General features: G+C 41.5%; 1 protein-coding gene across 5 annotated transcripts in view; it reads right to left on the minus strand.

The window, feature by feature from the left end:
• ANKS1B (ankyrin repeat and sterile alpha motif domain containing 1B) overlaps positions 1–12272 on the minus strand; it is an 806451-nt gene that overhangs the window by 270430 nt on the left and 523749 nt on the right. For all 5 annotated transcript variants that reach the window (XM_037068001.1, XM_037068000.1, XM_037067999.1 and 2 more), the window contains exon 16: positions 4950–5048. In XM_037068001.1, coding sequence (XP_036923896.1) covers positions 4950–5048 — 99 coding nt within the window. The remainder of the gene's footprint in view (positions 1–4949; positions 5049–12272) is intronic.

Genomic DNA, 12272 nt, shown 5'->3' on the forward strand with positions numbered 1-12272 from the left:
AATAGGCAAGGGGAGAAAATATCAGAGAGACAGGAAGACACCAGGCATTGTGGAAGCCCAAAGAAGACAGTGTTGACAGGTGACAAGAGTATCAGAATCTACCAAACGCAAAGTGAGGTGAAGGTGTAACAGTGGAGAATTGTAACCCGTCCTGCCATTCTTTTCACATTGTTTCTGTAAATGCTGACTCTGATTAATATGCAGCTTGCAGATAAACAACACATTTATATAAGAATCCCAGGAACTAACTTCAAAAAAATACAGACTCCAATCTTCAGGCATCCCAGCTCTAGAAGATTTGCTGACCTTCAACCATAAAACCAGGACGACACACATCAGACCATCACTTGACTAGTTTTGAGGTCCTTATTGGAAGGGACTGTGCTGGTCTGCATGTACAGAACTTTTCAACACTCTCCCCTTGATCTCTTTGCTCTTCTCTCCTGCTCCCTCCTTATAAAAACCTCCGCCTGCACTGAGATGTTAAGCTGGGCTTTGAGACAAGAGTCCCCCATCTTCTCAGGGGACTGGCACTTGAATAGACCACTTTCCTTGTCACCAGCATCTGTCTCATGAATTTGGCTTTGGTTGTGGCAAGCAGCCAGACCTGGGTTTGGGTACAAAGGTAAAAAGGGGCTTATGAATTTCTGCTCTGCTGGTCACTGGTGACCTTAGCACTAGTTGGGCCGGTGTGGCAGCCAAGGAACTAGTTTGACCCAAGTAGATGGAAACATGAGTGGGAGGAAAGGAGGATAGTGAGCAGACAACTTACTACCAAGTATTTAGACAACTACTCAATAATTCCAAAGACAGTATAAAACAGGAAAATATTAGAAAAGAAAACGCTGAAAAATGAAGTCAGCATGTGACCTCGAAGTGGCTAGGATGTTGAAATACATTTTCAGTTCAGGATGAGAGCTATCAAGAGAGCAGATAAATATGAGCCTGGATGTGAAATCCCACAAACCTTCAAAATGAATACCCTTTTGAGTGCCTGACCTCCAGCTGTTGTACTGTCAAAAGGCAAAAGAGATTATGACCTTTTAAAAAAGATTTTAGAGGATTAGCCAAAGACCTGGCCACAGAGAATTCTTATCTGGTAAAAGGCAAATTATATGTTGCAAATAAGTAATCAGATAATTTCCCTGGATCGAAGGGACAGAGAAAAGCCCACTATGCTTGCAGTTTCTCAGAGAGTAAAAAATAAGCCATCTTCTCATGGGACTTTTCGTATGTTACCTTTCTTAAAAAGTGAGAAGAGTGAAGTTTGATCTTCAGGAGTCCAGAGAAACTTTTAGACATAAAGACTGAGTTGAGGTTGGTGAAAGAAGTGGATACAGGGTGAAAATTGATATTAAACATTGCTATTAAAGGTTAAGTATTGCAAAAGACAGAGGGAAAGAATGGATGGAGAGGGAATTCATGTGCTTATTGTTGTAAAGGTGTCTATCCTTACAACATATGGAATGCATTCTACGTGTTCAATGTATCCAGTGTACTTGAGGACATGCAGACCTTCGCAGTGCTGAATATTTCAATATAAAAAAAAAAGGCGTATTACAGAACAACCATTCTTACCAAAGGAATAAACTTCGGTCTTTGAAACTTGAAACAATAAATACATATAAAGCATGCAGCGCATGCTTTGAAGTGTGCTAACAGATCAAGATTGCACTTAGAAAATTACCTTTTCTCTGTTAAGGAACAATCTCCCCAGTTCCAAAACACAATATGTTAATTAAAGGATCTCAGGTAGCAATCACGGCATATTTTTCACGACAGACAAAGAACACGTGTACTCTGAAGACCCAAATTGCGCAGACAAAATGAGAAGGCATGTCGTCCTCTTCCTGGCCGTGCACAGTGAGAGCGAATGCAAATGAATGTGCTGGCAGTGAAAGGACACTATTAACCCTCTGAAGACCGGGCTCACTACCTAAGAAAGCGAAGCATCAATTGGTAGCACTGCAACATTCGGTTTGTGCTGCTGAGCACGTGTTTGAATGTGTTTCTGTATTCTCTGCGCATTTGGGTGCATAGTGAGCTCTTTGCACCAGCCTCCTGATGAAAGCTTAATTTTGTATTGTTTCTATTACATTGTTTTTCTCGAATGGGAATGATATTCTGTTTTAAGAGTGACCACTTGGTTTATTCCTCCAAATAATTCTACGTTCAAGTTCTTTTGGTTCACATCAAATGGCACGTATAGGCTTACAGATATATTTTTAAATGGAGGCACTCTTTGATTAAAAAAATTATATTTGAATAACATGTGAGGAAAATATCCATTTACTCAATCGTTCATTCTTTCATTCTTTTAATGTGTGAGCACAATGGAAAATTCAAGGATGGGTGTGACATTGTTTCTGCCCTCAGGATGCTTTTAATAATATTATTAGTACCTTTAGACAGAACAAGTACAGAACTGTCAAATCTCAGAGGAAAGAGAGAGCAGTGTATTCCTTCATCCCACAAATACTGTTGCGCACCTACTGTGTGCCAGGCACTGTTCCAGGAAGTGGGCGTGTAGAAGGAAACATGACAGTCATGGTCCCTGACCTTCTGGACCTGGCATCCTTGGGGAGAAATGGAAAACAAGAAAGACGACAAACAAATAATACAGCTTCGGGCAGCCATAGTACTATGGAGGAAAAACTGAAGAAGGACAATACAAAGCACAGTGATTATGAGCGAGGAGTGTGACTTTGAGATCATGAGGCCTCTGCGAGGAGGTGGTGGCTGAAGAGAGATATGATGATGCATAGAAGCGAGTGACTAAAGATCTGAAGTTAAGGCTTCCTGGGCAGAGACCAATGTGCAAAGACCTTGAGGCAAAATGTGCTTGGCATGTCTGGGAACAAAGAGCACATGACCCGAGTGCAGGAGAAGGGGAGAGTGAGAGACGAGGTCATAGGTATGGGAAGGGGCCAGATGTTCCTGAGCTTGGTAGGCCACTGGAGATTTTGAGCACATTGTGGCCTGGGGCATGATTGTTCTGTTGCTGTGTGGGAACTCAGCCGGGGCAGAGATGAGGCACCCGTGACCTGTCCAGGCTACAGAGAACCAAGGAAAGATGGACTCAAGTGGCCTAGCCTAGAGGTGACAGATTAGAATCTAGCGTAGTCCAGTTAGAGGCAGTTGGTTTGAACCAGGGGGATAATTACCAAGGTGATGAGAGGCGGTTCCACCTCAGCAGAAGTTTTGAAAAGGAAGTAATACGGAACTATTTGAACTTCAGTGATGGGCAGCACTGTGACAAGGGGGGAGTCATTCACTGATTTTTGTACTGAGTGCCTACCATGGGCTGGGCACTGGTCCGGGTGCTGGGGATACAGTCGTGCAGAGCCCTTGCTCACAATAAGGAGAAAACTTGCCAAGAAAGTAATGTTTTAAGTAAGGGTACAAAAGCAGTGAGGTAAACAATATATATAAGAATTACTTCTAGAATGACTTCTAAGGATGCTTTACTTTTTTCCTTTTAGTGTAGAAAACTGTATGATTAAATTCCTTTGCATGCTTGGTTCACCTTGAACTTGAAAAGTGTAAGGTTTCTACCAGTAGAAACTCAGTTGATTGTCCGTTGACAAATTTTATCAGATCACTTCCTTAGAACAGGAGTTAATATTTATCTTTCCCATTCTGCTACCTTGCCTCAAAGCTGCCCACCCCACCTGAATCTTTCCCCAGATGGGTGACCCCACTCTGACTTTCCCTCCTCCTAATTCCTATTGTACACGCCTTCGGAATTAACCAACCCAAAGCATTCCAGTCCTGTCCGCTCCCCAGTGCTTACAGAATAAATTTCCAGTTCCTTAGTCTGACACCAACAGACCCAACCTACATTTTCTGTTTTATCTCTAACTTCACTCTGCAACTGTTTTAATCAAGTTGGATTTTTTCTTCTTTTCTGAAAAGTTATTTTTCAAATCTTGCTGAAAAAATATAACAAAACCTAAAATTTTCCACCTTAACCATATTTACATGTACAGTTTAGTGGCATTAAGTACATTCACGTGGTTGTGTGAACCCCATCGGATTTTTAAGTCACACAGTATCATTATTCCCCTAATGCTCTGGCAATTTGTTGCCTGACCCTACCTGTATTCCTATGCTTCCTGCTGGCCCCTGAAATGCCTTTTCCTTGCATTACCAATTAAAATCCTTCCATTTGGAAGACCAGTGCTCATATCCTACCTCTTGTTTTAGGCTCCTATGAAACCTTATCTGGACACAAAAGGTCAACTCTGTTGCTAGGTAACATACTGCTTACAAAAGGCCTCTGGACTGGGAAGATTTATACATGAACTATAAATACCTGATGGGGCTGGTGGACTTCCTGAACGATGGCTCCTGTAATTAGGCAGGCCCCTAGTCCCTGGAGACTAAGCCTCTGGAGTTGTTGCAAGAGATAGAGAGCAGGATGACAGCTAGGGGGCAGGGATGTTACGGAGTGGAGGGATTGAGAAAAAAGGAAAAAGGACTCATGGACAACAGTGTGGTGATTGCTGGGGGGAGGGGTGTATAAGGAGATTAAATAGTAATGAAAAAATACAATAAAGATTATGTTAAAAAAAGAGATACTGCTTCTTACTGGTCTTGAGGTTTCTAATCCAGGAATACTTCTAAATCAACCCAATACTGATCTTCTCCTCTTGTGCCCAAAGGGCCTGGACTGGTGTTTGTACTGAATAAGGATCCCACTGAAGAGAGACTCGTAGCTGCCCTGTTGGCTAGTGGGGCTTCCCGTATTGCATCTTCATAGGTAAAATCTAAAGCTGAGTACACCCCACAGCAGCCTTGCGATGCTGTCTACTTGAACCAAAGAAGACATCGTTTGGGGAGTGGCATCAATCTATAGACAGGTTGTCCTAAATACCAACACCCCTTGCACATCTGGACTTCAACCACGGGGGATGCACTTAGGGTGAGGGCACTAAAGTGTTGCCTACCTTTGGAAGAAGCTGGATTGCCTGTAGAATTCTTTGTCTATGCCCAGAATTAAGGATTCCGATTTCCAATAAATCCTGATCTTCCATAACATTGCTTCCCTGAAACAAAACCAGAAATGTTATAGGTTAAATGAAGCACTTTTATTATGGCAAATAAAGATTTACTTAATACAGAGACAAATAGCCAACATGTGACATGAGTTTTATACACAAACATGGAGTCCTTTTTCTGTGAGGGTGAGGTTAGAGGGGGTCCCCTATGTTGAAAGCTCTGGGAAAACATCCTTTCCCTCACCGAGACTCTCCTGGCTTACTACTTCTGATTGGATTTTCTGCACAAGGGATTCTTTCCTATGATTTAAAACTCTGTCCCTTTAAAAATGTAAATTATTCTAGGAAGTGTTGCCATTTAGAACTATCAGCGACCTATACATTAATGGGAATGAATCAGTTTTGTTTTCCCCCCCAGAAAAGTAGATATTGTGAGCAGATGGAAGAATTGCATATACAAGGCAAGTTAAAGTGAGAATTAATCTTAAAATATTGAATACCAGACACCTGGTCAAGACGTAGGAATAGAACAGTGAATAAGATGCAGGCCCCTGCCCACAGCTGTCTTTATTCCTAGTGCAATGATGGAAACAGCCTGTTCGAAGGCCGTTGGAATAAATGTGCTATGATGGTGACACATACTAGCGAGCCCAGAGGGATCAGGGGAATGATTCAGAGGAGATGATGTCTAATCAGGTATCTGAAGGATGGTGACGACCTAGCACTCCAAAGAGAAAAGACAGTGGGGAGATTCTGGTAGGGTCCTACAGCTAACGAAGAACAGAGTGTCCTCGGGAGCATCAAGGTCTGGGGTAATTTGAAGAGAGGAACAAAAGGTCATAGTGGAAAGGTCAGCTAAGGCCGGACATACAGACACTGCATGGTGTGCTGAGGAATGCCGCCCTCATCCTGCCCACGTGGGGATCCATGGACAGATTTTAAGGAGTTATATCACGAGATCCCAAACTTAGAAAGATCACTTTGGTTTCTGTGGCTGGGCCTCGATTTGCTTCCCTATAAAATGATGAGGTTGAGCTGCACAATCTGTGAGAACAAGCCAGTCCTGAAATTCTCTGATTTCATTGACTTTTTTACACCTCTGATTCATATATAAAAATTTATGGAATGCTTATTTTTGTCTTTTGGGGTTTGTAAGCTAGTTTCCCTTTAAACTGAGAAGTCTAGAGAAAAGTTCAAAAATTCAGATCTCTATTTTTTTTGGACAAATCAAACTCATTTGTCCTAATGTGTAACACAAAAACACTTATGAATAGAAATTGAAGAATACCCATTTGTGGAGAGCAGTGGGTACTTATGAAAATTTACAGCAGAAGAAAATGAGTTGGACAGGTAACCTAGGGAGCTCGGAGGCCATTAGGAGGCCACTGCAGTTGTTCTAGAGACGATGTGGGACTAGACCGAGGCAGTGGTCATGGGATACAGAAAGAAGTAAGTGGACTTGAAAACTAGCAAGAGGTACGACTTGGCCGTTGAATATGTGGAATGATGGAGATGTGGAGAATGCACATTGCTTCCAGGCTTGGGCAAGAGGGGTGATTCATGGTGGCTTTTCTTGAGCTAATAAAGGAGAGGGGGCCAGTCTTATGTGCTGCAAAATGAGACTAACATCTTTCCCTGGACAGGGACAGAATAGATGGATGTAAACAGTTCAGTATCAGGGCACATTATAAATGGATCAATGACTGGTCTTAGAGAAACGAAGGCCATTAGAATTGTGCCATAGCCAGGGGTCTACCATGGACATCTACCTACTCCTAGTGCCATTCCTATGCTTAAGCGACCCTAGAGCTCCTGGAGGAGGCTGAGCGGTCCAGGTACATAGCAGCTCGACAATGAAAAGCCTAATGAAAAACAAATAAAGCCAGTCTTGGCAATACGCCATAGGAAACATTGCTCTCAAGAAATTACTCAGTGCACACGGTAGAGCATGGCTCAGAATACAAATGACTTCATTTTGAAATGGCATTATTATTTTCAGAAATGGACTACTGTGCCATAGCGGGATATATGGAACAATTCACATTTGACTTTCACGCGTTGCGGGGTTTTCCAAAAGGAGTCGCCCAGCTCTTAAAACAAAAAAATAGTAACAAAAAGCCTTTGGCCCTGTATGTTTTAGACCATTACCAGTTTTTCCATGGACTAAATTACCAGCCTATAACTTCAGCTCAGAAAATACAGAACCTGGTTTCTTTGTATAGACGCAAAGCACACCAGGATCCTGTAGTCTGAACTAGCTACTAGCTGGAGGTAATCCCGAAACCTTGATTTCAGTGTTTGAATACTGAAATGGTTGGAAGAATTGAGAATTTAAAGACCACTTTTCTGTCTCTTACCTACCAATATACCATCTTCTTTATCTTCAGTAAAGGGAGGAACCTTTTAGACGAACTGAGGGGAAGTTAGACTTCTCCTTGGGTCAAATTTCCTAGCACACAGGATGATTACCAAGCATCTTTGGAAAATGAGTGAAAATGATGGGAAGCAAAATGCAAATGGTAAGAATGTGCCTGGGGGAAATGGTACTAATTGCAGAAATGTAAAGAAAATGATTCACTGCCTCGATGAGACATGTTATACGTTTTCTATTTTTGCTCTTATTTTAATACAGAGGGATACCAAAAATATCCTGGCCCATCACCTAGCCAGTCTTTTGTTCAAAACAGCACCAGGCGTGGAATCTAAAGACGCAGATCTGAATCTTGTCTGTGTAAACTTGGTTAAGTCATTTATTACTTGTGAGCCTCATGTCCTGCCCATAAAATGAAGCACCTTAGCGAACATCCTTCCAGTTCTAAATGCCATGATTTCAGTCACGTCCAACTTTTGATGAGTATCATTGTACACAAGAATAGGTGGTATAATTTGAAGTTACATTTTATTGTTTCAGAGCTTGTAACCTAAAGTTAGCTTCAAGAAGTAATTATAGAGAAGTGCAACAATGCATTTATTTTGACAAATTCATCTCAGTACGAGGAACTTACAAAAATTTTTATTAGGCAATGAGAGAATACTTTATTTTTATAATGTCATGGATTCTCACAGCTTTCCAGAGGAAAAAAATTAAACGTTTCAAATCTTACAACTAACCCTTTTGTTTGTTCTTGGGTAGCAGTCACACCATCAAGGACAATAAATATTTCCATTTTTCCGAGGGAGGGGAAATTTATTCTTACATTATCACTTGCCTTGACTAAATGTCGACAATCTCAGCTTAACTCATTTTTCTTCTTGATAAAACTGAACATCAAGGGGGGAAAATTGGGACAACTGTAATTAAACAACAATAAAAAAATAAAACCGAACATAAGCTCTGGCCTTCTCCCTCCTCCATTCACTTTTCACGTGGCTGCCAGATCAGTGGGTCTGGGAGTAGCGCTCTGATCTGCTCACCTTCCGCTTAACCACCTACCCGGCTGCCCTGTGCCTCCACTTCGTAGCACATGCGCTGTCTCTACTTCCTCATCTCCCAAAGGCCCCTCAGCCCACCACCGTAAGCGTTTACCCCCATTAATCCATAAAATGCCTCTGCCCAGGGTTAACAATGACCTCTCAAGTGCCATATGTAGCTGAATCTTTCAATTCTCATTTCAAGGGTTCGATGGCCACATGTGGTTGCTGGCTACTGTACTGGACAGCACACACACAGGACCTTTCCCTCAGTGTAGCAAGTTCTTTCCGACAGTGCTTCTCTGCAGCTGAAGACATCGACGCTGGCTGAACCACACAGAGTGGGTGAAAGTGGTCAGGAAATAGGGAATCAAACACAGGGAGCCAGAAACACTCACGCATCATTCTCAGGATACAACCGATGTGCCTCCTAGTCAAAAAGTTCATGGACATTAAATTTATGGTCTTCAGCAAATTCTCTCCTAGTCTTTCACCCATTAAAACAAACTAGCAAGTAGTTCTACTTTCATTAGTATTCCTTTATTATGGGGTTAGAAATCTATGCTACCAAAATTACAAATCAAATTGAAGAATTACTTATTTTTTAGCATGGTACCAGGCATGTTGTTGCACAGTGTGTTTAGGGAATATTTATCAGTAGATGAAGTTGTTAAGTTAATGACTTACTAGAAGGGTCGAAGGCCCAAGGCAGTGTTTTTAGAACAGATGTTCCTGTACTGACAAGAAATATCTAATCCAGGGAGTCTTTATTGCTTTCTGAAATTATGGAGTAAAAAAAACACAACCAAATATTGGTGTACTGAGAGCTGGAAGCTGAAGTTTCTCTGACCATGTGGAGAGTGATTTATATATTATATTTTTTCAGCCATGACAAACTAATAAGATGACCAAATGGAATAAAAAGCAGTGTTTTGCACTCAGTGATCCACTCGAAATAGAACAGCTATTATTGAAATCTTCTTTCAACAATATCGGTGCTGACTGCTTCTGTCTCCTAGAACTTCAGCGCTAAAACTTCCCTTATTTTTAACCACCTTAGTACCATACGTATCATATTCATTTGGAAACCTTCCCTTCACGTTGCATATTACATCAAATGCTAGCAAAACATATTGAAGGATCAGAGAGAATTGTTTTCTTAATATAAGCTTGAGCTGGATGTTATTTAGTCTCTTTTTCAGTCCAAGCCTGAAAAATTATCAAGAGGATGCTATTTTGGGGAAAAATTTCTTTTGCTCTATAGTGAACTAAGTTAGATTCTTCTCCCCAGTTTGTGTGACCTTAAGTATTTACATATTTAAGGCAGAATGTTTGTATAATAAAACAACACTAAGATCTTGCGAGCTCGCACACGGAAACACATATTCCAGTTTATTTTAATATAATTTTTACAGTCTAAATGACAGGGTGGTATAAAACTACAAATATACCCTTGCTTTTCAAAATTTCACATTACACCACTGGCTTTTAGGAAAGACCTATATTAGTACCTCTGTTTGCTAACCAAAAGAAATCTGAAGCGTTGTTTTGATTTTAAGAAAAAGAGCAAAAAGCAAAAAGAGTGCTCAGTGTTTATTTTGTAGGGAACCATTAGAAAGGCAGCCGCAGCCCGAGTAGCCAGAGTGGCCCCACCAAGCTCCTTCCCTGGGAACCACACTCAGCGTCCCAGCGTCAGCCTGCCACGGCTCTGAACTCTGGGAGCATCTGGGCTTCATTCAAGTCTCTGTGCATCCCTTAGCAAGACATGTCCTGAGGTATCGAGAAGCACAAGAGAGCTCGTAAGGGTGTTACACTTAATGTAAAACTGGACATAATTAAGCACTTCAATGATGGCGAACAAAAGGAAGGCATTACACTTGTGTTGGACGTGGGGTCTGGGGATGCTCAGAAATTTACCCATATATATTAATGATAATTGCTTCTTTGCTTAATGCCACTTAAAAAAGTTTTCACAGGTACACTCTACTTTTGGATAGCAGGGAAATGCTGCATATATAATCTTCTTGAAATAACAATGCTATCTCTTAGCTTCTATTAGGGCTAAGGGGCACATTTAGGTAATTAGGTATTTATTTGTTAAAATATTGAATAAGGCTTGGTGATATCATAAATTACAACTGTGATTCCTTTCAGACATGTATTCCTGTGGATTTTAGGATTATCTAAACTTATAAAAGACCGTAAAGTCATTTATACAGTAATTTGTACTGTCCTGGTCAAAAGTTTCATAGCTACAAGAGAGGAAGCCTTTCTGTTTATTTTTAAGGATGTTAACCAGCAAGCCCTATGAGAAGAAAAGCTGATGTGAACAAAACTTATTTTTATGCTCTTATTTTTCTCTAGATACGTACATATGAAAGTAAAAAGCTCATCAACACCTACTGTCTTCTTTCAGTTTTCACACTTAGAGCGGCTGGGATAAGTTAGCATAAGGTGCATGATTACTGACTTCTCATTCTCTGCCAGACACTGTTCCCAGTATATCACTAACATCAGCTCTTTAAATTCTCTCAATACCTCTATGAGGTAGGTAGTTAAAGAACTTGCTCCTGTAGCTGAATAGAGTCTTTCTTATAACCCTTACCTGATACAGCCTCCAGGGAGATTGGAGTAGGAGCCAAAAGTTTCAGTAAAAAAAATGTGGCTGGACCTGAATCATTTATATTTCACTTTAGAGCCATATGAAAATCACATTTGAAAGCCGGTGTTCCAACTTCCTTTATGTCTGGTTTCAGTGTTAAGCAGCAATGACTCCCTCTATATAGAAGAGAATTTGCAAAGCTGTCGGATCCATTCTTCCCTCCTCTGCTCCAGTCCTTTCTGCTCACTGAGTCACAGAATCAGGGTTGGCAGGAACCTGGGGGCCTTCCTAGTCTAAACGACTCCTCACTAACCACGGAGCTTTAACTCCCCTCTCTTTTGAAGCATGATGTCTAGGTTGGATTACACCACCCCCAAAAGGGGTGGGGTGAATATTAACTGCCTTCAGTGGTCTTCCCAGCAGCTTAGTCTGAGCAGGGGGTGAAGATGGGTTTGGGGGACACCTCAGGCCTACTCTGCCGGCTCCCACTGTGCTTCAGACTGGGTGTGACAGGAGAGCTATTAGAATGATTCGCCAAAAGTGGAGATGAAAGAAAAACAGTGAGCAGCTCTCCTGTGTTTTTTTTCCAATCACAAGCTGTGAAGTATTGTAAAGGAATTTTCCTTGGGTAGGCTGCCCAAAATCTTGGCAGGCATCCGATTTTGTTCTTGCATCTAATATTCTGAACATTTCTCAGTGTCTCGAAAGAGAAAAGTGAGCAGCGATTAGGTTAGTTTGGACACCTTGATTTTTTAAGTTGAATTTATTGAGAGGGATGTTGGTTTATAAAAACACACAGGGTTCAAGCGTACAACTCAATAAAGCATCGTCTGCGCACTGTATTGTGTGCTGGTCACCCAAAGTAGAGTTTCTTTCCATCCCCCCTTGCCCACTCCCACCTCCTCCACACCCCTCTCCCTCCGCCTGTCACCATACTGTTGTCCATGTCCATGCCACACCCTGACATTAAGAGAAGAGGAATAAGGCACCTTTGTATTTACAACAGGCTCCTCCTGCAAATGGCCTGTCACTGGGGACACTGATCTCCAAAAGGAAGGGCTCCTCTTTGGAGAAGAGAAAGGAACTTCCCCTGGATATGACCAACACCAGCACAGGTGACGAAACCGGAAATAGAGCCCAAAGTGATTAACCACCAGCCACGAACCTTTCCTGAGTAGCGATACTTCGTTCATCTCATTTATAAATCATACAATGATCTTGTAAGTAATGGCATCTTCATATCGTAGACAAGGAAACCG

Source organism: Sturnira hondurensis, unplaced genomic scaffold, assembly GCF_014824575.4.
Source record: "Sturnira hondurensis isolate 20B ecotype Veracruz unplaced genomic scaffold, ASM1482457v3 Scaffold0017436, whole genome shotgun sequence".
NCBI classification, from domain to species: domain Eukaryota; kingdom Metazoa; phylum Chordata; class Mammalia; order Chiroptera; family Phyllostomidae; genus Sturnira; species Sturnira hondurensis.